Here is a 12,250-nt window from a genome sequence, read left to right as displayed (position 1 = left end):
TTTCTAACGATTTATTGCGTCTCAGGGCGCTGCCCCCCCAGCGCCCTGCACCCTCAGTGACCGGAGTGTGAAGTGTGCTGAGAGCAATGGCGCACAGCTGCGGTGCTGTGCGCCTACCTTTATCTGAAGACAGGAAAGTCTTCTGCCGCCGATTTTTCCGAACCTCTTCGCTCTTCTGGCTCTGTAAGGGGGCTGGCGGCGCGGCTCCGGTGACCCATCCAGGCTGAACCTGTGATCGTCCCTCTGGAGCTAATGTCCAGTAGCCTAAGAAGCCCAATCCACTCTGCACGCAGGTGAGTTCGCTTCTTCTCCCCTTAGTCCCTCGATGCAGTGAGCCTGTTGCCAGCAGGTCTCACTGAAAATAATAAACCTAAACTAAAACTTTCACAAAGAGCTCAGGAGAGCCCCTAGTGTGCACCCTTCTCGTCGGGCACAGAAATCTAACTGGGGCTTGGAGGAGGGTCATAGGGGGAGGAGCCAGTGCACACCAGGTGATCCTAAAGCTTTCTTTAGATGTGCCCTGTCTCCTGCGGAGCCGCTATTCCCCATGGTCCTTACGGAGTTCCCAGCATCCACTAGGACGTCAGAGAAAACAATAAATTTTAAATCACATTTTTATTTTATAAAACTGTATTTGGTGTACCTCTAGGTAAATATCCTCCTATGGTCAAGTTCGGAATCTTATATCCAGTGGCAGTTCCTACTCACATTTAGTAGGGGAGCTGCCGCTAACCCCATGCTCGGAGAGGAGAGGAGGCAGTCAGCCTTGGGCCCCAACACCTGGGCAATGAATACGACAAGTGCTGGGACCGGCAAATATGCAGACGCCGTGGTCCGACTGCGCAAACCCCCTGCTTCTATGGACTGCACCGGCTGCAGCAAATAGAAGGTGAATCGGATTGGGCTGCACCAAAGGTAGGGAATGGCGTCCTATAGGAAGCCAGCTCTCTGCTTACCACAGCCTGGTCTGGCAGTCCCAGAGTGCCTTGTGTGTCTGTGACTGACAGGTAGGACTTCACAGACTGCATCTGGATTCACTGACACTGAGCTGGGTGGCGGATTTTACCTCCAGAAAAAATCCACCACTGCCTTATATAACAAAGAGTAATCATAACAAAAGTAATGCGTCAAATTAATTACCTTGTGCATGGTGTTCTCGAACCAATCTTTGTCCTTCTGGTCAACAAACCTGTCTGCAATCACACGTGTGCATTCATGTTGGAAGAGCGCTACTAAGATGTCAGCGCTCTGACAGATGTCAGATGTAACCGTGAGGATCCCCTGCCAAATCCGACTCAAATCTCGCAAGTTAAAGATGTAATGAAATTTAGCTGGGGTAGGTAACATCTGCAGAATACAAGGATACAAAGTGCCATTATACATAATTATCAATAAGTGCTGCAAAGAGACCTTACTCTGTCAAGTTAGGAACATTTACAATATTCTTGACGAGGCTGCCAAAAGGTGTGTTTGCTTTTTACTATACAGCATATTGTATTCATAAATACAGAACATGAAGATGAGAAAGTTGGACAGTAGGGTTAGATACCATATGTTGCAAAGAAATACAGGATGTTATTTATACAGTACTAGGATTCACTCCAATGGTTGTCTCCACCTCTTACATGAAACAATTTTATTTGAAGGATTGAGGTTTAGTTTCTGTGACCAAAAGTGGGACAAGCACCACAGTGATGGGAACAGTTAATTAGTACAATAATTGGACTAAGCTCCTGACTGCCGGTAGGGTACTGGAAAATTGAATTGAAGCCCTCAATTATCAACATTACCAGAACTTTGTCTCTTGCTGCCCCAGTCACACAATAGGAAAAGAAAAATAACAATAATGGAAAAGCTCTTTTAATGATTTGAGGGAGCAGAAATGTACAAATCACACTTATTGATACCATATATAGCAAATATTAAAATTCAAAATAAGGAAAGAAAACACAACATCCCTCTATCTAGTACATAATGTACAGTATATGCAATATAGGCTTGATTGTTACCTTAACTTTGGTTGCTTGCCACACTTTGCGAGTAGTAGGAACCAATGCAGAAGCAAGCTTGCACACTTCAAGAGGGAATCCTCTCTGCTCACAGAAATAGCCATCAGCCACCGTACGGAATATCTTGTCAATAGACGAGTTTGACGGCAGAGTGCAATTGAACACTGTAAACTGGCGTTTCAATCGCTGGGGGATGTCATTTCTACCGCCTCCAGGGTGAATCATGGCCGCCACAAACTGGATGTCAACAACACTGGTGAATTCACCTGGCTTTTCCAGGTTGTAGAAACCTTTTTGTTCCATGAGTTGTCTTACGATTTCATTAGTGATCTGTTTGTCAACATTTAAACATTAGATAAGCCCTAATACATAAGCAGTAATATCAGACACCACAATTAACATAGGGGTCTATGTACTAAGCCTTGGAGAGAGATAAAGTGGGTAAAGATAAAGCACCAAACAATCAGCTCCTGTCATTTGTCAAACACAGCATGTGACATGGCAGTTAGGAGCCGATTGGCTGGTACTTTATCTCTCTCTCTGAGTCTTAGTACATAGACCCCATATTTTTTACTTAGATTATTGTCATAATAATTACAACAGAAAAGGTGTGTATTCTTGGCACTTAAGCAGATACAGGGGTATATGCAATTCCGGGCGAATTGCGGCAATTTTTCGCCCGTTTTTAAATTCGACACAATTCGACCGTCGAATTCCGGCCGGCGGGTGCCGGAATTCGACATATTCAATAAAAAACGGATTCTACAGTCCCGCTGTCGAAAAACGGACCAATTGACGGATTTTGAATCGACTTTTCAGAACGTACAAAAAAACTGTAAAAAACACGAAAAAAAATTGCGTGGGGTCCCCCTCCTAAGCATAACCAGCCTCGGGCTCTTTGAGCCAGTCCTGGTTGCAAAAATACGGGGGACAAAAAGAGTAGGGGTCCCCCGTATTTTTTGTACCAGCACCGGGCTCCACTAGCTGGACAGATAATGCCACAGCCGGGGGACACTTTTATACCGCTCCCTGCAGCCGTGGCATTAAATACCCAACTAGTCACCCCTGGCCGGGGTACCCTGGAGGAGTGGGGACCCCTTCAATCAAGGGGTGTCCCCCCCAGCCACCCAAGGGCCAGGGGTGAAGCCCGAGGCTGTCCCCCCCATCCAAGGGCTGCGGATGGGGGGCTGATAGCCTTGTTGAAAATGAACGAATATTGTTTTTCGCTGAAGAACTACAAGTCCCAGCAAGCCTCCTCCACAAGCTGGTACTTGGAGAACCACAAGTACCAGCATGCGGGGGGGGGCTGGTACCTGTAGTTCTTCTGCTAAAAAATACCCAAATAAAAACAGGACACGCACACGGTGAAAATACAACTTTATTTCACACATGCCGACACATACATACTTACCTATGTTGTCACGCCAACTGCCACGTCTCCAATGTCAAAGAATCCGGGGTACCTGAAAATAAAATTATACACTCGCCTAAATCCAGTGTCCAGTGATATTTTTTATTACATTCCGCCAGCAAAGTGAGGCGGATTGAAAATGACGAATTTACTGTCGAAAAGCACTGTTGTCGAATTTACATTCTTCAATTGAATATACTTTTGTCGAAAAGCCGCATTTGTACCATTGCAGAAATGTCGAATTTGTCAAATGTCGAATTTCAAAAAGTCGAATTTGAAAAGTCAGTTTTTTTGACGAAAAGTAATGTATTGCATTGTCGATATTTTTTTTGGGCGAAAAAGTCCCGTTTTTCGACATTTTCGGGAATTCGACTGCAATTGCATATACCCCATAGTATGCCAACTGTGGTCTGCATGAACTGTTTCCAAGATCACAGATGTTTCCAAGGAAGATCAATCATTTTATTACTTATCTGTCAAATGACAGCAACAGTGTGAGTTTTCTACATGTTACTTCAAACCACAGTCATATATAAAGTATCAGGAGTTACTCCAGCATAAAATGCCACTGGACAAAATATGTTTTAATTCAATTACTCTTCACAACCAAGCACTTTTAATTTGCTTTCCATGCCTTAATTAACACATGAAAAGAACATTAAAACAGAATGAGCAGTGCATGCTATGGAGCTTTGAAATCTTAATGGCGCTTGTACATAGGTGATCAGCCCACTTTGCCACTAAACCTGCATTTGTTCAATGGCACATTAAAAAACATCATACATGTTGTGTGCAAGGGCAATTCATGTGGTTTGGTACAATGCAGGGTGAATATACAATGGAGCATACTCTGCACTTTAGGAATCATTGTGAATGATCACTGCGATCACAAGCTGGATCCATGATGCTTTTTAAAAAATATATCTATTTCAGCTGTACTGTGTTCTGTTCAATTCAACTTGAATAGTACACAGCTAGTGCGGAGGGACAGCGCATGGTGTACACTCAAGAACATGCACCCTATAACGTCTTAGAAGTTTTGGGAACTCAGCACGGTATGTTTAGAGGTAAGGGCGTAGCTACCATAGGTGCAGGCAGTGCAGCTGCTATGGGCCCAGAGCTGAGGGGGGCCCATCTTCCATGTCAAAGTGACATGTGTTATATACATTTTTCACTATTGGATGGTACATAAAGGCCCTTACAAACATTTACCTTGGGATCTGCAATATATTTAGGACTTGCTCATTGGTAAGGGCATTATAATGTTACATAATAAGAACTGGGGCACTGTAATGTGGCACAATATAAAGTTGAGGCACTATAATGAGGCATTGGGGACACTCCGCTGTATATCATAATGTAAATTGGGGGTACTGTGATGCATAATGTGTACTGGCAGCACTACAATGTGACAATGTGAACTAGGGCACTATTGTGGTTTATAAAATATACTAGGGCACTACTATGGGACATAACATTAACTAAGGAACTACAATGGTTCAGAAAATAAAATAGATCCCTATTATGGGGCATAAACTAACATATGCCGCAGAGAGGTGTCTGCATTGGGACAGGGGGCACTTCAAAGTGTTGCTATGGGGCCCACAAAGTTCTAGATACGCCCCTGTTTAGAGGCATTATTTTTTCTATTATGCAACTGAGTCCTTCTTGGAGCATGTAAAGCACAAGAATAGCATGCAATCTGTAATGAGCTTTTTAAATGTTTAACTTTAGTTAATACATGCAGAACTGAAGTTACAGAGAAGTAACACTGAATGAAAGAAAATAGTCAGTTGGATAACGCCATATAAAGAGTATTACCTTCCTAACACATTAACTATTGATCACTAGTTCTCGTATGCCTCGTCATAGCCTTACAACCCTAGATATTATTGGACATTACTTAGTAGCTGCACGTACTATTACAATGACTACAACTAATGTTAACAAAATAAGCATTAATTAAAAAACTATACAAAAAAATTATTTTGTAATTTAATGGCAGATATTCGGCCCCGAGCCAACTGGTGCAGTTTATATTGCCCCTGATTCTACGTCATATTATTTTGGTTATAGGTATCCTTTAAGGAAGCTCTGCCACTGACTAGACTTATCCAATACGTAAAGTGTAATTGAAATTATTTACTATATAGTCAAAATCGTAAGGAAAGTTAAGTGCATATTGCACCATGTCTACACACCTTCATTTTTACACTGTAACCAAACTGTCCACCCAAATCATCACTTCATGACTTCAAGTGAGTCCCCATCAGCATAAACATTATGCTCTGCCCACTAGCGAATGTACAATTAGTTACCTGATCGCCCCATTCATTAATCACAGGCATATTGATATCATCAACAAAAACTGTCATTTTCTTTCCAGCTGGGGGACCGTACGTGGTTCCCATTCTTTTGTCAATGTAACTTTCAATGCTTCTCTGGAACATATTGGGCAGGGTTGCAGAAGAGAAGTTCAAGGACTTGGTTACGTGATATTCTGGGTCATATTTGTTTGTGTAACCCTTAAAAAAAAAAAAGAAAAGAAAAAGAATAATAAGTTAAAAACATTCAAGTGTCTACTTTATTTACACTTTGAACGCCAGCCAAAGTTTTGTGGCTCAGACAGTTTTACAGACTTAAAATTTTAAAATAATGTAATTTTAATCCTAAAAGTTCCACTGCTGAGCCTTAGTAATGTCACACATTTATTAAGGGCTGGGATGGCCTCCAGCAAAGAGTGAAGTGGCAGCTGGCCTGTACAAGAGAAACAGGCTTAGTTAACTGGAACCTATTTCTCCTCATATACAGATTTGTGCCATATGGCATTTTTATATATTTTTGGATTATCAGAAAAGGCTTCCAAATGTACTTTATGTGCCAGGCTCAGACAACAGTAGTTTGCAGTAAGTAAAACTTTTTATGTATACAGCTAGTTATATGCCTGACTGGGAGCAATCAGACTTTGGTAAAGTACTAAACCAAAGCATTCATATATTGATCTGATACATATGATCGCAATTATTTACTGAACTAAAATCAATTGTATTGATTTATTATGCCATATATTGGATTCAGTCATGTATTTTAAGTGCTGTTCTGTAGCCGATGTTTATAAATGCACCAATGCCAATGTTTTGTGCAATCATTGTCCCTATTGTGCAATCATTTAGAATATGATAGTTTACAAATTAGTATCATGGTAATAAGGTACCCCATAAAAAACACAAATACGTAAAATAAAATTAATTATCACAGTATAACTCAAAAGCTTTAATTTCATTCACCGGTTTTAGAATTGCAACAATTAGGCCTTAAACTATTTTTTTAACAGCATATTCCATAAAAAGAAAAGGGGGCTTTTCATACTTAAGTTCTTTTCTTTGAACCATTAGGGGCACTGGAACATTGGGGTATAGAGGAACACAGTGGAGTAGGGAACTTTTAATTTGAGCACACATGGCCTGATTCTTAGCTGCATGCAGGTCCTACTACAGTCACATTCTGAATGCGAATGGAGTGCAAATGGAATCCTAATGCAGGTGGCTGTATGGCACAATTATTCAACGGAAGGCCCTTAGCTGTAGGGCCAGATTCAAATAGCTGTGGTTAATTACCAGGGCTAAATAATCTGCCGGGGCTATTCAATTACGCGTTCAGTCTGCAGGATCCACCTTACTCATATTTTTTGTTCGAGTCTGAGGAAATCCATGTTAAACGGTCTGATCGCAGGCGGGTTCTATGGATTAATGAGAAGTGTAAATTACCGCGCAAGGAAAAGGGGCTGTAATTGAATAGCCCTACCCTTTTCCTGGAGCGGTAAATTACCACATGCAATTGAATCTGGCCCTTAATAATATTTCTTTTAACAGCCAAACCTTTCAAGCCACCCAAGCTAAACCATAATAATGAAACAATAACTTTAATATTTAAATTATCCCTTATGTAACAGTTCTCGCCTTCGGGGACGATGTCACAACAGGCCAAATGCCATGTTGAGAATTTCTGTAAACCACTACAGTTGCTGCAAACAGAGGCTACTAGAATCATCAGAACACCCTGTCTGTCTTTTACCTTTTTAGAACCCACGGCAGCATTCTTACCAGAGATAGAAAGATAAATTAGATTAAATATCCATAGATATGTAACAATGGTGTAGGAAACAAAGATTAAAGTGCAAACCACAGTATATCAGCTAGTTTGCTGTGACTTAACGGACTGTGCCCTTTGTATACTGTAAATCCCCCAACCCAGGCAAGGCAGGTATGTAGAGCGAGACAGCAGGCCTGTAACTCTTCCTATGCTGCTTCAAGGAGCAACAAGATAGAGAAGCACCTCCTATCATAACACAGCCTGCTACTAAGGGATGAGGTCCAATGGACCTTTTATACCAAGTAAAAACATTTCAGAAATTTCATGTACAGTTCTGGCTTACATTAACGGCACTCTTGAATTTTAAGTACAACCTGTACAATCTAGTCAGAAATAAATGGAAATGTTCTTCATAATCATTAAAATATTTGATTAGAATATCCAGAGTTATGAGCTAAATAAAATCCTTTTCAATTTACATGTAGTAATGTCAATGATGTAATACAAAATATCACCTGAACAGTATGAAAGGCCCTTTTCCATAATATTTAGTTGCATACCCTTTGACAACAATGACTGCCACCAAACGTTTCTTGTAGCCATCTATAAGCTTAGTGCACCTGCCTACTGGTATTTTCACCCTGCCATTGCAATTTGGTGAAGCTCTTGAATGTTTGCAAGTTTTCTTTTTCCAATGGCAGAATTCAGATTTTCCAAATATTTTCACCTGGATTGAGATCTGGGGGTATATGTAACAGGGTTCGAGTTTGTCAGAGGTGCGGGATGTCGGCACTGAATGGCTAAATTTTTAAAGCTTCAATTTACAAGGTAAATGTATGCCTCTCTAATAATATAGCAGTTCCCAGCTGACAACCCACACCTCCAACTCGGACCCTATTACATATCCCCACAGGACTCTTTTCTGGCCATTTTAAAACAGGACATTTTTTAAAATTTATTTTCAACCACTCTTTTGTGCTTTTGCAAGTATGTTTTGTGTTTTTCGGAATGCTCACGGATCGATGATCTTCGAGCTAAACCTAGGTTTCTCACACTGGGAAGCACATTTAGCTCCTTGATTTCATGACTCCTTCAATACCGTGAAGGCCTTCAGTACCAGAGGTAGCAAAACAGCCCCAAAACATTCTAGATTAAACATTTTTTATATTGGAGACTCAACCTGTAATAATAACAATTTAAAAAGCAAACTGTCCTTCTACAGGACAGGATATATTTGGAACACAAACTGAAAAATCCCCTGAATCAAGGGGAAAAAAATGGGTTTTTAGGTAATTGATTTCCAAAATGTACTGCCGCTGGCTAAAGCAGAGAGTTACTCAATTTCTCAAAATGGACCAGTGCCTCATTTTTATCTCCTCTCCAAACTAGAAACGATTATGGGCTCCTGGAGGATAGCACAGTAGCAGAGACCAATAGTTATGGAACTAGTGTCAGCGAGGCACAATAGCTCGGCAGAAGCAGTGAGATCACTGGCTTTTGTAGTGCACAGGAGCTGGGTAGTATGGCGGTTGTAATAAGAGGATTTTGGTACTTACCGATAAATCCATTTCTCTGAATCCTCTAGGGGACACTGGAGTCCTATACATTAGGGGTGTGAAGCTTGCAACCTCAGGTGTGGCACAATCTAAAATTAGCATTGTCTGCACAGCCGACTCGTCCCCCTTCACATCCCTCCTCCCTCAGTTTGGAAAATTTGACTGAGAGAATAGGACATGATACTATAGCACATGGCGAGGAACCGAACCGAACAACAAAACGGCATCCAAGAAACTCTTAACCAAAAAACTAACGCCGTTTGTACGAACTGTTTGAACAAGAACCTTGAACACAGCAGGTTGACAGCACCGAGGCGGGCGTCCAGTGTCCCCTAGAGGATTCAGAGAAATGGATTTATCGGTAAGTACCAAAATCCTCTTTTCTCTTTCATCCACTAGGGGACACTGGAGTCCTATACATTAGGGGACATCCCAAAGTTATCCTCCAGGGAGGGAGTGCTGTCGGTGGCCTGCAAAACCAAACGTACGAACTTAGAATCTCCGGAAGCAAAAGGTATCAAACTTGTGTAAAATTTCGTGAACGTGTGGGCTGAGGACCACGTCGCCACTCTGCATAGTTGAGTAGTGGAAGCACCTCTGGCAGCCGCCTATGAGGAACCCACTGACTGGGTGGTATGAGCACCCGTCTGAACCAGAACCTGTTTGCCACAGGAAATATACGCTTGCCGAATGGCAATTCTAATCCATCCAGACAAAGACTGCTTAGATGCTGGCCAAACCATCTTAGGCCCATCATACAGAACAAACAAATGGTCCGACTTTCCGAAGGACAACGTAACTTGTACGTATACCGTAAAGCTCGGACAACATCCTATGACACATCCCCTTCTGCGAGACTCTGGAAAGATGGGACTACAAGTGGCTGGTTTACATGAAACCCCGATTACACAATAAGGCTCCCAACTCAGAAACCCGCCTGGCCGAAGCCAAGGCAAGCAATAATGTGACCTTCCAAGAGAGATATTTCAGGTCTGTTCTTGCTAACGGTTCAAAAGTTGGTGATCTCAAAAAGTCCAACACCAAATTTAAGTCCCATGGTGCAGTAGAAGGACGAAAAGGGGGTCGTATCCTCAGAACCCCCCCGTAAAAAGGCTTGAACCTCTGGCAAGGCTGCTAACCGCTGTTGAAATATGGGGAGAGCCGAAATTTGAACCCTCAGAGAGCCCAGCCTCAGTCCTACTCTAGACCGGCCTGAAGGAAGAGTAGAAGTCTGGATAAGTGGAAGTTGGTCGAATTCCACCCACGTTCTTGACACCAGTCCATGTACCTCTTCCAAATCCTGTAGTAGTGCATAGCTGTGACCAGCTTCCTAGCAACAATCATTGTAGGAATGGCCGTTCTTGGTATCCCTCTGTTCCTTAAGATTCGGGTTTTAATAGCCACACCGTTAAACGCAGCCTGTTCAGGTCTGTGTTGGAACGGTCCCTGAGATAGCAGGTTCTCTCTCTGAGGTAACCGCCAAGGACCTTCCGCTAGTAACCCACGCAGGTCTGAGAACCAACTCCTGTGGGGCCAATCTGGTGCGATTAGAATCGCCCACACTCGCTCTCATTTCAACCCTTTCAGAACCCTGGGTATAAGGGGGAAAAGTGGAAAAATGTAAACCCTGCTGTAACACCAAGGAAGTGTTAATGCGTCCACTCCTTCTGCTGCTGGATCTCTTGTCCTGGACACATATCTGGTCAGCTGATGGTTTTGCAGAGACGCCATTAGGTCGACTTGAGGTAGACCCCATCTCCTCACCACCATGTCGAAAATCCGTGGATGTAGGCACCACTCTCCCAGATGCATGCCCTGGCGACTGAGATAATCTGTTCCCCAGTTCTCCACACCTGGAATGAACACTGCCGAGAGGATGATGTTTCGCCTTTCTGCCCACAACAAAATCCTTGTGGCTTCCTGCAACGCCATCCTGCTCCTTGTCCCTCCTTGACGGTTTATGTAAGCCGTTGTTGTGACATTGTCCGACTGTATCTTTAAGTCTTCGGCTAAGAGAAGTGCATTATAAACTGCTCTCAGCTCGAGAATGTTTACTGGCAGACCGCTCTCCAGTAACGTCCATCTGCCCTGAAACTGATGTTCTTCTAAGACAGCACCTCAAACTCTGAGACTGGCAACCGTTGTCAGGATCCTCCAATCCCAAATGCCGAATCTCTTGCAACGATCACTAAATTAAGGAGGTTCATATGCGCGGTGGGAGTCGGATTCTCCGATGTAGCCGTGGTGGGAGTCGGATTCTCCGATGTAGCCGCGATTGCTGCTTGCCTGAGCAATGAGGTTCATATGAAAAGGTCAGGAATGAAGTCTGCCGTATTGGAGAGCTTCAAACAACGCCACCATCTTTCCGAGAAGTTGCACACAGAGGTGTAGAGAAACCGTTTGTGTCCTCAGTACCTGAGCCACTAAGCTTTTTAGGTCCTGGACCTTGTGCTCTGGTAAGAATACTCTCAATCGTACCGTGACCAAGATGAGACCGGGGAATTGAATCCACTGAGTTGGCATGAGGTTGGATTTCTGGAAATTCACAATCCACCCATGTTGAATGAGAAATTGATGCGATGTCTGAACATCCTTGATCAGCTGTTCCTGAGATGATGCCTTGATCCGTAGATCGTCTAGATAAGGTATAATTGTGACTGCCCTGATTTTCATAAAGATTCTTGGGGCTCATAGACCGAACAGCAAGACCCTGAATTGGTAGTGATCCTTAAGTAAGCCTGGTGAGGAGTCCAGATTGGGATATGCATCCTTTATGTCCATGGATACCATGAACTCGCCTTGTTCTAAGTCTGCACTGACTGACTGGAATGATTCCATCTTGAAGTAGACCCTTAGAAACTGGTTTAAAACCATTAAATTGGGTATCGGTCTGACCGTCCTGTCTGGCTGTGGCACAACAAAAAGATCGGAATAGAAAACCCGTCCTCTCTGAGAGGCGGGAACTGGAGTAATGACCTCTGACCGTAGCAAAGTTTGAATTGCTGTCAGTAGAGCCTTTGTTTTCTGAGGGCACCGAGGCAGTCCCGTTGTAAAATAACTGACTGTGAGGCCTCTATTGAAAATCCAGTTTGTACCCCTGGGAGATAAGGTTGGTTATTCAAAGTTCTGGTGAGGTTTTGGCCTAGATGTCCCGAAAACCTTCCAGACATGCGCCCACCAAG

At 42.9% G+C, this 12,250-nt stretch overlaps 1 protein-coding gene across 1 annotated transcript in view; it reads right to left on the bottom strand.

The window, feature by feature from the left end:
* LOC134929613 (dynein axonemal heavy chain 5-like) overlaps positions 1-12,250 on the bottom strand; it is an 837,675-nt gene that overhangs the window by 377,166 nt on the left and 448,259 nt on the right. Inside the window, exons 52-54 of the mRNA XM_063925200.1 lie at positions 5,739-5,945; positions 2,010-2,339; positions 1,141-1,347 (exon numbers count right to left, since the gene is read on the bottom strand). Coding sequence (XP_063781270.1) covers positions 1,141-1,347; positions 2,010-2,339; positions 5,739-5,945 — 744 coding nt within the window. The remainder of the gene's footprint in view (positions 1-1,140; positions 1,348-2,009; positions 2,340-5,738; positions 5,946-12,250) is intronic.

This window comes from Pseudophryne corroboree, chromosome 5 (assembly GCF_028390025.1).
Source record: "Pseudophryne corroboree isolate aPseCor3 chromosome 5, aPseCor3.hap2, whole genome shotgun sequence".
Lineage (NCBI taxonomy): Eukaryota > Metazoa > Chordata > Amphibia > Anura > Myobatrachidae > Pseudophryne > Pseudophryne corroboree.
The sequence above is the reverse complement of the archived record's forward strand: the minus strand, read 5'-3'. Positions and strand labels throughout refer to the sequence as shown.